This window comes from Melopsittacus undulatus, chromosome 6 (genome assembly GCF_012275295.1).
Source record: "Melopsittacus undulatus isolate bMelUnd1 chromosome 6, bMelUnd1.mat.Z, whole genome shotgun sequence".
NCBI lineage: Eukaryota > Metazoa > Chordata > Aves > Psittaciformes > Psittaculidae > Melopsittacus > Melopsittacus undulatus.
The window spans coordinates 7,302,867-7,317,051 of NC_047532.1; the positions used below are offsets into that span (position 1 = coordinate 7,302,867).

The following is a 14,185-nucleotide window of genomic DNA, read 5'->3' on the forward strand; positions in this document are numbered from 1 at the left end:
AATAGAGTCTAATTAAGAGTTCCCCAACGGGTTTTACTTCTGTAAATATTTCAGACGAGCTCAAGTTTCTAGGCAAATCCTTCAGAGCAAAAACCAAACGAAGCTCACGGTAACCCACTTCCCTCTCCGCCGGCCGAGAGGAGAGGCAACAAGTGGCCGGCAGCTCGGGAAGCAGCCGCTTCAGTAGCACGGCGACGCTTTCCTGGCCAGGGTCCCGCTTTCCTTTAGAAGAAAATCAACTCGAAGGAGCGATCCCCCCTTCCCCAGCCAAAACACCCCAGGACGTGGCAGCCACAGCGAAGCGATGGCAGGTCCCGGGCCCCTCGGGTGGATCGCGGCTGCTGCGGGGAGCTCGGGAAGGAGCCGCTGCCCCGCTCCCCGCGGAGGGACCGGACCGCTCGCACAAACCGCCCGGACACGACGGACGTGCCTGATATAAAATTTATTGATCTCTCTTCGTTTGGAAGAAGAAAACGAGGAGTAGGGACAGGGAAGGAGTATTTCCATTACTTTTCTTTTCTTGGGGTGGGGGGTCCAGTAGACAAAACTAAAACGTTTCTTCATCCGATATGTCAAAACATGTTTCACAGTAAAATTCACAAACCAATTTACATAAGTATACAGCTTAAAAAAAACCCAAGACACACAACTTACTATAAATAAAAGAAATGCTTTTGCGACCCGCACAGCTCTCTCCCACCTCCCCTTAAGAAACAAACCCCTAAAGTTAAAATATTGTGAAAGCTATGGGTTGTGATAGAAACCAAGCGAGGCTCGGTAAGGTGGGAAGAACAAAACACTTAAGAAACCACAATGATAACGTGAACAACCGAGTTTAAGAACAGAAGCCCGCCCTTTTATGTCATTGCAACGCTAGAAATCAAACTGGAAGATGCAAAAAACTTTTAAGCGAATAAAACAGTGCCCAACCTAGCAGAAACCAGGGAAGGAAGTTGCCGTGGTTTGAACACTTCACAGCGGCTTCTAGGAGGCGGGAGTTGTGCTCTATTAAAATAACAACTTGCTCAAGTAATTTTCTGTACAAAAAAAAAGAAAAACCAACAAAAAAGACATAACTAACGTATTTCCTTTTTAAAATTTCTCCAGAGTTAGTATGCTAAGCCGAGCAACGCTGCCGTAGGTCCCGATGTAGTCAGGGAGCGATGGTGGGGTTAGGGATTAAGACGGAAGCCGTCCGGAGCAGCTAAGTTTATATGTGAGTTAGTGGTACGGTACCATTCACGCCAGTCCCGGCACTCTGGTAGTGCTGGTGGACGCTGTGTAACCTGCTGCCCTGCAAGGCGGAAGGGTCTGTAGCATCCCCCCCCGGGGGCAGGTACATGCTGATCATATCCCGCAGGTCTCCCAGGCAGGCCCTCTGCGAGTGGGAAGTGATGGCAGGAGGCGGAGAGCTGGGCTCGGTTTTCACCACCGAGCCCATGGAGCCCAGGCTCATGGCCGTAGAGGGCTGCTGGCCGTAGGCTGCGGGGGACATGCTGTAGGTGGAGGCGGCGTTCATATAGGTCTGGGCCGTGGACATCATGGGACTGTACTGCAGGCCCGTCATGTCGTAGCGGTGCATCTGCTGCAGCTGGGGGCTGTTCATGCCGGGGTGTTGGCTGTAGCCCAGTTGGTCTTGCATCAATGAGTAAGCCCCGTTGGTCCAGCCGTTCATGTGGGCATAAGTGTCAATCCTCTGCCCCACCCCGACGGGACTGCTTACTGCGTTGCCCCCCCCCGGGGCCAGCAGATTGCCTGGCAGCGAGTATTTGTCCTTCTTCAGCAAGGTCTTGGTCTTCCTTCGGGGCCGGTATTTGTAATCCGGATACTCCTTCATGTGCACAGCCCGCAGCCGCTTGGCCTCGTCGATGAAGGGCCGCTTCTCGGCGTCGCTCAGCAGCTTCCAGTCGGCCCCGAGGCGCTTGCTGATCTCCGAGTTGTGCATCTTGGGGTTCTCCTGAGCCATCTTCCGCCGCTGGCCCCGCGACCACACCATGAAAGCATTCATGGGGCGCTTCACCCGGTCCTGATCCGAGCCCGCTCCCGCTCCGTTATTGGCCCCACCACCTCCGCCGCTTTTACCGTTGCTCCCCGGAGCGGGGTTACCCCCGGCGCTGCCCGGCGTGGGCTGCGGAGTCTTGATCTCAGTCTCCAGCATGCTGTACATGGCCGGAGCCGGCAAGAGGTGCGCCAGGGTGACGGGCAGGCGGGCACCAGAGCGGGGAGAGGAAGTTAAAAACAAGCAAACAAACAAAAAAGGTGAAGAACCTGCCTGGGCGGCTGCTGCGGGAGGAAGTTTCTGTGCCTGGCGGGTGGAGGCGCCGCTCCCAGAGGTGATGCTGCTGAAGCGGCTCGGTGCGGAGCAACTCCCGCGGGCAGCACCAGGCGATGCGCGCCCCAGTCCCGGGGGTATTTGATTGACGGGCTATAAATGAGCGAGCGACAGCCAATCAGCGACCGGTTCCCGACAGCCCCGACGCCGGTAACAGACCAGCTGGGGGGCGGGGGGAGCCCAGAAGTTGGTGTTTCGGGGCTCTCGGGGCCAGACTGGGTCCCTTCTGCTGTGCCCCAGGCCCTGCACCTGCACCCGGCTCTGGGCGGGCGGCACAGGACGGGACGGAACCGGGGCTGCGCTGTGCGGAGAGGCCGGTGGGGCACCGGCAGCTGCCGGCTGCGCCGCCGGGGAAGGAGCGGAGCCGGGGCTGCCCTCCGGGGAGCCGGGAGGAAAAGCAGGGCGGAGCGCTGTGCCACAAGCGGGAGCCGCGCGTTCGCTTGGCACAAAGAGACTCGGGGCTCTCGGAGGGATGCACCGCCCTGTGCCAAGTCCGAAGAAGCTGCCTGGAGACGGAGCGAGCCCTCGCTGCACGAACACACTCTAGTTGGGGGGAGAGGGGAGGAGGAGGAGGGCCGACTAAACCCTTTTGCTCCTGAGCCGTCTTGGGGGGAGCCCACACTGCTGCCGGGCGCGGGCCGGTGAGAAGGTGCGGGAGAGGGCGCGGGCGGAGCCGGGCTGGGTGCTGCCGGCCACCCCCATATACGTCCAGCCCATTGCCGCTCGAACTTTTCCAGTCGGCTGCCCCAAAAAGAGTTGGGGGAGGGGACAACGCTTGCAAAACTCCCAAGTTTCATGGCAACGGCAAAGTTCCTTCCGTGTGAAAGAAAACTTTGGCAGAGGGTGTGTGAGTGGCGCGGACTCACTGGAGCTGTCAATCACGGGCTTCCCTTTCCGTCTTTCCCCTCCTCTTCCCCTTCCATCTTTCCTCCCTTCCTTCCTCCTTTCCCCAGAGGCACGGACACCTGCACCGGCAGGGCAGGCAGCTCCTTGAAAACACGGCGGGTACAGAGCTCCCTCGACCCGCCGCTGCTGGACCGGGAGCGGGCGGGAGTCGCTGCCGTGTCCCGGCACTTCCTCGTCCGCCCCCAGCGCCCTGATCCAGTGTCGGCTGGGGAATCCAGGCGGTTCTCCCGGCTGGGGTGCGCTGGGGGCGGAGAGGCAAACCGAGCCTGCAGTCTGCTCGGAGCCGGACTGGGGGAGACCCGGCGCCGGAGGAAGTGGGCAGCACCGCCGGGGTAGCTCTGAGCAAACTGCCCCGGGGCTGTGCAGTGGGCAGGAGGGGTCCTGGAGCAGGACTGAGGGGCCCTGCGAGGGGGGGATGCTGCCGGTGCAGCTCCTGCGGCTTGGCAGCCGTTGGTTACCCAAAGAGAAGACCACAGGATGACGGTAATCGGTACGGGGGAGAGGACACCTCCCAGGCTGGACCCGGAGGCACAGTCCTAGCCGGTGCCTCTGCGGATGCCGTGGAGAGAGGCTGCGGCAAGGGGAGGCTTCAACGGGGCGGCGGAGGGGACCGTTTTGCCCGGCCCCGTGCAGTGTGTCCCGCGGTTAGGGGAACCGACCGAACCGGCTTTAAATGGCACCGGTGGCACTCCGGAAACAGCACGGTGTCGTGGTGGGATTTCGGTGTGAGTAAATCTGAGCAGTACTGTGATCTGGCACTCTTTTATTCGGAGTTCTTATTTTTTTAGGCAAAATCATCTGTTGAACAAAGTCGAAGGGAAATAGATCCCACTTACGATGAGCTAAGGTGTAGTCAGCGTTTGTCTTTGTTGTAGTTTTCGGCGAAGTCAAACTTTAGCAGCCCGGGAGGACAGGGTGACGGGAAGTTTCAGACAATACCACACTAGGAAGAACTCTTTGGACGGAACTTGTAACTTTTGTAGCATATCGAAAAAGCTTTAGGTAAGTTGTAATTAACCTCAACCCTCTCCAAATATTTTGGCCATTTCAGCTGATGTTTAAGATGATCCAGGCTGGGCTGGAAAGCTGGCTGGCCCTGAAATCACTTTATACAAATGTGTGTTGGAGGGACTGTACACTTGTATGCAACGAAAAATGAAGCGAAACACGGAATTTGAGGACGTGCTGAAAGCTCCGTAAGCTGGGTTTCCTTCGATGTTTAAATAAATATTACAACGTTAAGTTTCAGACTCTTATTTTGTCTTTCAATTTATGCTCAGATTCAAATTATATGATTTTTTCCCCTCAAAGGCTACTCTATTTAACCCTTTCAGATATATTATATTTCAAAACAAGACAACATTTCTCTTGAAACATCGCTAATTTCCTTGTAATGAATTGAACATGACTGAATAAAAACATACTCATCGATCCATTTATTTCCACACTTCACTGGTCCCTGTAATGCTCCCACTGCACTAGGGTGTCCACGCCGCACATGTTCTGAGGAATATGTAAGAATTGGCTGATTTGTGCTTCCAGAAGCAGGCAAGGACACGCTGCTCGAACTCCTCTGCCTCGGCAGTAGTGGTGGGTGGACGTAGAAAACCCAGAGTAAGGATTTCTTGAACCATTTCAGCACACAAGAGGAGAGCCAGTTGCCAGCTCCTCTCCCAGGCTCCTGCGGAGTCCTGCGCTCATCGCAGTGCTTTCCCTGGGAGCTGTGATTCCCCGGCTGCCGGGTGAGTCCCGGCCCCGAGGGGCCCCGGGAGCGAACCTCTCCGGACAGCCCGGCGCCGTGGTCACCTTCGGGTGTCCAGCAGCAGCACAGCCGGGGCTCCTCTCCTACCTCACCCTGCGGCGGCCGGGCTGTACCTGCGGCCCGGTGGCCCCCCGAGGGACCGACCCCGCAGTGCGGGATGCTCGGAGCTACCTCTAGCGCTGGCACCCCACAGCTCCTACAAGTGTAAGCAGGGCTGGAGAATTAACTCCTTCTTCCTCCCCTATCTGAAAGCCACAGACCGCTAGTGATGCGCTGTGGAGAGCAGAGGAAGCGAGGCAAGCCCCGCTCCACCAGCTCCTGTTCCCTAAAGTTACCTGCAGAGCGTTTTAAAAGATCCGGTCCTGCCACTCTCTTGGCAGCCACGGGAGAATTTAAGCCTCTGTCTGCTCCTCGATCCTTCCCGTCCCGTGCCCGGGAAAGAGGATGGAGCCTGCGGAGCTGCTGCAAAGCAGGGAAGGAGCAGAAGGCAGGAGAGGACTTAGCCAGGGCAATAAGCGGGAAGGGGAGAGGAAGGGGGAGAAGCCTCATGCCTGAAGCCATTTTCTTAAATTCACTCCAGTTCGGAGGCCGGGACTCGGGGAGAAGCCTCTCGGGGTCGGAGAGCCCTGGTCTGGTGGGGGTCCGAGAACACTTGGGGTCATGTAAATACAGTTGTCAAAGGCACAGAAGCCCACTTCTCTCTTTTTTTGGTGACAAAAGAGGCGAAAACAGGAGTTTACAGCACAATCCAACTCTAACGCGAGAGAAACCCCACGGTTGTAAAGGCACATTTGAAAGGGACCTTCTGCTTCTTTACACAGTCAGTACTTAATAAGCAACAGCCATTAATATATGTTAATTGCGGCTCCAGCAGAGCTTGGGGGAATCTTGGAACCGTGTCAGGGAGGATCGCTGGCTTTTAGAGAATAGCGCTATGCACCAAACCGGCTTCGTTTAATCCCATTATTAAAATATCCCTTCTGGTCCCCAGCCTAACTCTCAACCTAGATCAAGGAGGGTTGGTCCTCGAAACTTGCCCAGACAAGGGGACTGAGCGCCCCTTTCGTTTGGATCCCACTGACCCTTGCTAGAATGCTCCTCCAAAAATGCCCAGCTAGCGATGCTTAAAATAAAAATTCACTTTATTTTCTGTTTGATCTCTGGTTTAGGCTTGAATCCACGTCCTCCCAAATAAGTTTCTCGGGTGGTAACGTGGCTGCTCAGTTGATCATTTCAGGCTGGTTCTGCAGCCCAAGGTCGTTAGGGAATTTTTTTATTCCCTATCTAACAGTGTCACGTAAAAAAAAGAAACTCAGGCTGAAATCCCCCGTGAGGCTGCCCAGGCTGACATGACTGGACCGACCTCCCAGTCAAGCGAGAGGGAGAACAAATCATCAGCTCCGGCAAACGAGCTCCAACTCCTTTTGTGACTCCCCCGGTACCTCGCCGCAGGGATAGAGATGCTGCAAGGGATACTTTGGATGACATCATTAAAAATAGTAACATTTAAGAACAAAAATCGGAAGTGCGTGGGTAAAACCGGGGCAGAGTCGTTTGGGTACAGATCGAATCCTTTGACCTGAGCCTCCCACCGCATTCGGGAGGCAGCAGCAAATGTTTTTTTTTAATCACTTTCCCCCCCAGCTGAACTTTTATTTGGCTTCTGACAACAATAGCGGGCTGCAAACAGACCTCTCGGAGCGCCCGCTGAATAGACCCTTTTCGAGCACAGATTGTTTCCACCGCCACAAAAAACAACCAGTAGCTCCGTTTCTTAATTGGGTTGTTCCTGGCCCTCGTTCATTCAGGTGTTCGCGAGGAATTTGTTTATTAGCCTTTGACAAACAGCTCCTCCTGGCAATCGCCTCATGGGGTTGGCTTCAGCGGGAGCGGAGGGATGCAGGGGGGGACACTGCTAATAAAGGCTCTCCAAGTTACCAATTAACAGAGTTGCAGAGGGGACCACCAGCGCAGGACAACTCGCCAGGGCTCGCTGCGCAGCACACAGGAAACGCTGGACTGAGCTCATGTGTTTTCACGCGAAAACACAGAGAGAAAAACGAGCACGAAAAGTGATGCTAAAGAGACCACCGTTACCCCCAGCACTGCTGCAGGGCGGTCTGTGCTGAGCCCGGCAGGAATCTCTTTCCTAAGAGACGAGATAGTAATAGCAACTTTCTGCAATTTCCCCTCTGCTGTTACAGAAACAGCTCCATAGTACCCCCGAAAGAATTATCCAGCACTGGGGCAGGGAAATGGTTGAGTCTCCGTCCCTGGGGTATTTATAAGTGGTGCTTAGGGACACGATTTAGTGCTGGACTTGAAGATCTGAAGGGTCTTCCCCAGCCTAAATGGTGCCCTGATTCTAACACCCCGGCTCCCTCATGGTTTACTCTTCTCGCTTCCCGGCGCCCCCATCTCTCGCTTTTGGGGAGTCCTCAGTGCCCCGCGGCAGGGGCTGCCCGTTCCCTTCTGCCGCCGTGGTTCCCTGATACAGCCTTGCACGGGGCGGGACGGCACCGGTTGGAACGAGCCCCCCCAAGACGAAGAGTGTGGGAAGGGCAGCGAGAGGGAGCAGCCCTGCGTTTTACGCCCGTACCGCAGAGAGCAGCCTGCGCGGCCCCTCCTGCGCGCAAATTGCGCGCCCGCGGGGGTCGGAGGCTCCCGAACCGCCCATTTCCATCGCAGCCACGGGGAGCGAGGCCTCCACCGGTCACCCGGTTAGTTGTTGCGGGGCTGGAAGGGCTGAGACGTCGCTGCACTCCTCCTTCAGAAAACCCCAACCCAATCATCTCTGTTTTGCCAATTTAAAACTTCGCGAATCTTTCCTACAATGTTTTCTATACAGATCCAGCAACCCACCCCATTTGCTGGTAATGATGGCTAGGCTCCTTTTTATGAGTTAGATTAGAAATCACACATTAATTGTAAAACTCTAACTTGCTAATTAGCTGCAAATAAACTATTCATTAATGGCAAATTAAAATCAAAACACACCTTATTCCTACTCTCTGACACACAATTTTGAAGGCACATATTGTTTCAAACTACAGCCTGTATCAGTGGCACAGCAAATTGAGATCCTGAAAGGTTTCTCTCCAGGATAAATAATTAAAATATATTCTACTTTAATTGACATTATAGAGGACACAAATGAGGTTTTCCTTTTTGAAAGAAATAGCAGTTTCTAAATAAAGCTTTGCAGGCTGCAGAATGGAGGTTTCAACCAAATGAATAGTCATTACTACCTTTTCAATGATGTGGGCCTTTTGATCAGAAAAGAAATTAGCTCTAAAGGACAGACAATAGGAAGCCTGCCCTGCAATAGGAAGAAAATTAGATGGCTAAGGCTCTTAACAACACCTATTTCTATAAACCATAGAGCTTCTTGCTTTTCAATTACAGCTGTTCATTTCATATAAGGAAAGTGGAAAAACACAGGAGGAATATAAACTCTGTTGCACTGAAAAAAGCCCAAGACAGGGCAAGCAAGCAGTCTTCCCATTTCCCTTTGTTTTTATCATAATCAGTTAACTAATATTATATATTTTATAATACCAAGAGTATCCAGTATAGCATTCTCTAGGTCAATCAAACAACCAAGATGGACTATATGCAGTAAAGGAACTAGTAAAACATGAGAAACTTTACATTAGGGAATTGGATGTTTCCACTGCACATCAAATAATACATTTTACACATACATCTCATTCTTGTGTGCATTTTTCAGAGAAACCAAAACAAGTGAAGAACTTGAGGATAAAAAGTGCTGAATAACACTCTGCTGTCTTTTGGATATAGTATAAGTCTAACTGTAATTCTTCTGAACTGAAATTAATGTTCTTTCGTTATACTCAGGACTGAGAGATTAATTCAGATATGCTCTCCCCACATTATTTTTAATTCAGACATCTCAGCTATTTTAGAAATCATACTCTTACTTTCAAAAACTAAAACTAACTTATTGTGCCATAGATTTAAAATATGGGTTCTCTTTCAAGCTATTTCGTTTGGACATTGTTTTCAAACACTGCTTTTTTCCCTGAATATTAAAATAATATAAGTTTTCTTACAAATCTGAGACACAATCGCTAAAACACACCTTTATTCCTCCACCATTTCTCCCTAGCCATACTTTTATGACTAGGTGTAACAGGTAGATGATAAATTGTTATTAGCCATATACTGTAATTAAAATAATCTTTCAGTGATGATTCTATCATATAATAGCCACAAAGCTTTATCACAACCAAATCCTGTTCTCACATTGACTCATCTGGACTACAAAGACCTCTTTAACAAATATAAAAAATATCACAGATTCTGCACCCCCCTTTAGTTGTGTTCATTCTTTATCTCTTTATTTATTTATTTCTCATTCTTTCTCCTTGTTCCTCTCCCTTTTCCTTCATTTCTCTCTTTCTCTCTCTCTCCTGTACTATTTGTTTACAAATAAGGCTACATGGCTAATTCAAAGGGCTGATCAAATATATATGAATTGGGTTTGTTATGATAAGGTGTCTTATAATTATCCTTTTCACCCTCAAACAAGTAAGTGGTCAATAAAATTTGCTATCCTTGTTCAGAGAACTAAATCACATTTGCCTTCTACCTGGCAGTGATTTTAATATGAAATATGAATGACAGCTTTTTATACAGTGTCTGTATCCCTCTTCTCTGCTGCTTTAGTCTTTTTTGTATATAGGAATAAACAACAAGAAATAGTTTAATCTATTAATAATGATCTCCTAACTCACAAATTAGAGTCATTAATGTCAGCATTTGAAGTAATCTCGCTTGAGAGCAAGTAGAAATTATGATTAATGCAAGCTCCTGCCTTACTTTTTAGTGGGACAAAACTTCCATTTGTTTTGTAAGATCATAATTACAATTTAATTTTATTTGAAATTATTTTTTCTGAGCAATGTTAGCCATACTAGCCAGTAGGAAAAACTGCCCTCCATGCAAATAGGCAGCTCAAATGTCACTGGGACTTCTGCAATTCACAATACAAACCCTACAAAAAGATTTGCATCAGTGAGAAGATGAAGAACTAGAGAAAACCCAATACTAGTACTGCAATTCTCAATCCAGACATCACAGTGATGTTTTACGTCTGAGAGTACCTTCACTTCCTGTAAAGAGTGGAGGGTAAAGGCTGTCTGCAGGAGATTAAATCTAAATCTAAATCTAAACTGTCCTTGACTCCTAAAATCTGAAAATATCACCTAAAAATGTTGAAGTATCAGAGCAAGATTTGAACCAAAGTGCTACTAAGAAAGAGAAGTAGGAAACATAAAAAGCTTTGAAAACTCGAGTGAACAGATTGTGAGTGGGGCTGTGTTGGAGGGTTTGGACATGATCAGATCTAAAAGATGTCAATACATACTCAAAGTTAGCAGGTGGAGGTTTCAGTTCCTTTAGCCCTCCCAGTTCATTATGGAGAAGACATGGCTGGTCATGAGAACAACTCACTAGACTCAAAGATCCTTTTTGCTCTTTTTTCTTTTTTTCCTAACATATATTGGCAAATGAGGCCAATAATAAATGCATGCTCCACAGTATTTTGTAAAGCAAATATATGCATATACATTAGATATAATAGAAATGGATCTCATTAAAGAATCAGTTATTATATGGACTGTTTCCATGGTGCAAACACATTTCTGGCCTGACCATGAGTCACAAATAACTAGACCATTTAAATGAATATTCATCATTCATCATCCATTTCTGTAATAGCCCAGATCAGTTACCTGATATTGAAGGTATGTCCCAAGAACTGCTTAATTCCCAGGCTTGCTGAACAGTGCAGACTTATGACAGCACCATCATAATTCTCAATTACTTCTTACTTACAGATGGCTGCTTAGGACTAGGAACAGTGGAGATGAAGGTTCCCGTTAGCTGTGTTAGTGGTCAAGATCTATCAAACTTTGTACATGACATCTTTTCTATTATGGCAAGTATGGCTGGCATTTGCAGAGGAGGAACTTATGCAGTGATACGTAAGAACTTGTGAAATAGGTATCTCAAGGCCGTTTTTGAAACAGGTATATCAGTGACACAATGTGCATCTAGAGGGACAAGGTGGATATTGTCGCTGGTGCAGCCATCAGCTTTCTCATCCAAAGAATCTGATCAAAACACAATTCTCCTTGGTTAAGAGGTCCTTTTAATTCCACCAGATTATCTTCTTCAGATCTGTCAGGAATTATGTGCAGGGTAATTACTGGGAGATGGTGCTCCCTGTTGCATGGGACAGTGATAAAATACAGGAGTGTAAGGTGTTTCTGGGTGGATTAGATGTCAGGTCTGAATGTAGGTGGGGATCACAGGATCCTCATCATGTTAGAAAAGAGAAAACAATCCCACCAAACACAACCTTATTCTGGCAGAAGAAAGCAAAAGGCTGCTCAGTGAATGGAGCATGGAGGGGAAGAGGGAATTTGGTATGCAGTCCTGAGGCTACTACCTGATAGGAAGTGAGTAAGAGGCTGCTGTGCAATGCAGGAGGAGGGGGGAAAAGGCTTGAAAAGGAATCATTTAGTGGCAGAGAAGGGAAGCCAGCTGAGAGACCACACACTCTGTAAGGCAGTTTATATTCTTTGTGGCACGGTTGGTTTCCTCTTTGCTATCTTTTCCTGTTGTCACCTGCCACTGTCTTCCTGGCCCACCCCATTCACACTTTTGCAAAACAGCCCATCAATATAAAGTTCAGTTTCTTCTTGGAAAAGATTCCACAGCCCCTTGGAGAACAGTGTCAGCTCACAAAACTGCCGTACTCAACTTCGATTTAACTTGATTTGAAGGCTTCATAGACAACTTGTATCTAAAGGATGTCCAGTGAAGTTTCAGAATTAACATTTAGAAATACATTGTATAGAGGCTATTGAATTCATAGGGTTCTCTGGGATATTTGGAATGAAGATGAAAAATAATTGTAGGTTGATAAGAAAACACTTGGTATTTGTGATTTTAATCAGTGCTAATGCAGACTTGACCGCTGTGTCTTGTTTCCAATCTCCATACACAAACTCCATAAAGACTCTAGCCTGCATTATTTGCATACCAGCAGCTCCCAGTAAAGGTACTGAAAAATTAGTGGGAGGTTGTTGTGCCCTAGTCTTGCATGGGAACACCAGACTATTCTTATCAACAATGATACAGCTACTTGCTGGAGGTTCAGTCAAGTTAAACTACTTGAAGAATGGCAGCTAATTCACACAAAACATTGCAAACTTCATATACAGCCTTTAAATAAAAATTAGGGCCTTATTCTTCCATTTTCCAGATTCCATTAAATAAAATGAACTGCAGGTTCTATTTGACACTTCTATGGCTCTTTCTATCACAGTATTTGAATGTGTTGCTATAATCAGTGCAGTTTTTACTTAACAGCATTCTATGTGAGATAAGGAAGTTCTAGCTCTATTTACAGATGAAAGATACAGGCAATGGGCAGAGTAGTAATGCAAGAAAACTTTCTGAAAGACATATGAAATATGTGGAATCAGATTTCTTGGGCTAGATTAGATCAGCCCAGGGCTTGATCATCTTGCATATCTGTAACTGATCATGCCAATAAATACTACAAGCTGAAAAGGATTCAGGGCAAACCTGAACTGATGGAAAGGCAACAGTCAGATCTACATTTTGTAATTAATTTGGAACAGTTCTAATGAAACATCAGGATGAAAGAAACCAGAGAATGGAGAAAATGTTTTCAATACCATCTAAAGCTTCATATTTGTAACTCTGTGAAGTAATACGTAAAGAATATGTTCTGAATGAGCTGGGGAGTGGCTAGAGTGCTATGGAAAATATTCAAATACAGTAATTATAGCAAAGAAAAAAGACGAAACTTTCTAAAGAGTGTTAGCAAAAAACAATTTTCAAGCTCATACAAGACACAAATAAGACAGATGGTCTTGGCTCACAAGATGAATGACAAGTAGGATGTCTACAGAAACAGAGAACCTACACCTTTGTGTACCAGTGTAAGTGGAGCAGTAAGCAGGAGCATGTCCCTGCTTAACAAAGGTCCTCTGCTCCTGTGCTGCCCAGTTAGTGGGGTGATTTCCTAGCCCAAGAGAGGACACCCCACACTTCCCACAGTGTTCAGGTGCTGCTCAAGAGCTGCCACAGAATGCAAAGCTCCCAGGTAGAACATTGTCATGTAAAGGAAAAGTGTAACTATTTCTCCTATTCAAAACTAATCACGAGCCATAGAACATATTTAAATTTACAGCGTTATTATTCCTTTGGCCTTCCTTAATTTTAAGTGTCTGAGGAAATGAGAGCTACAGAGAAAAAATGTCTGCGCTGTTGTATAGCATGAAAAAGCACAATCAGAATTAAACAACAATCAAACTTCCCAGACTAATCATTTTCCATTGATACAGTGTTACACAATGACTGTAGATTAATCAAGTGAAGACATGAGCTTGAACCAACTACACATTCTGAAGGTTTACTACTTTATGTTAGAGGAACCTGCACACTTTCATATTGAAGGCTGATGTGAGACCTGTTGGATTAATACTTATGCTGCTATAACTTACTTAAAAAAAAACTTTTCTTGAATCATAGAATCACAGAATAGTTCGGGTTGGAAAGGACCTTAAGATCATCCAGTTCCAACCCCCCTGCCATGGGCAGGGACACCTCACACTAAACCATATCACCCAAGGCTCTGTTCAACCTGGCCTTAAACACTGCCAGGGATGGAGCATTCACAACCTCCCTGAGCAACCCATTCCAGTACCTCACCACCCTCACAGTAAATAATTTCTTCCTTATAGCCAATCTAAACCTCTGCTGTTTAAGTTTCAACCCATTACCCCTTGTCCTATCACTACAGTCCCTAATGAAGAGTCCCTCACCAGCATCCCTGTAGGCCCCCTTCAGATACTGGAAGGCTGCTATGAGGTCTCCACGCAGCCTTCTCTTCTCTAGGCTGAACAGCCCCAACTTTCTCAGCCTGTCTTCATACAGGAGGTGCTCCAGTCCCTGATCATCCTCATGGCCTCCTCTGGACTTGTTCCAACAGTTCCATGTCCTTTTGATGTTGAGGGCACCAGAACTGCACACAATGCTCCAGGTGATGTCTCACGAGAGCAGAGTAGAGGGGCACAATCACCTCCTTTGACCTGCTGGTCACACTCCTTTTGATGCGACCCAGG

At 48.0% G+C, this 14,185-nt stretch overlaps 1 protein-coding gene across 2 annotated transcripts; it reads right to left on the reverse strand.

Moving 5' to 3' along the window:
• Positions 1-1,210: 1,210 nt before the first annotated feature.
• Positions 1,211-2,191, reverse strand: LOC101869001 (transcription factor SOX-3-like). Of its 2 annotated transcripts, XM_034063979.1 has the most exons (2): positions 2,107-2,167; positions 1,211-2,067 (listed from the first exon to the last, which is right to left on the reverse strand). In XM_034063979.1, the coding sequence occupies exons 1-2, from the start codon at positions 2,165-2,167 to the stop codon at positions 1,211-1,213; spliced, it is 918 nt and encodes a 305-aa protein (XP_033919870.1). The 2 variants fall into 2 exon arrangements, with proteins under 2 accessions (XP_033919870.1, XP_005151261.2); XM_005151204.4 differs by having other exon boundaries at positions 1,211-2,191.
• Positions 2,192-14,185: the final 11,994 nt, after the last annotated feature.

Bases quoted from the DNA above. Each gene is read 5' to 3' on its own strand.
- LOC101869001 (XM_005151204.4), bottom strand. From the start codon at position 2,167: ATGTACAGCATGCTGGAGACTGAGATCAAGACTCCGCAGCCCACGCCG.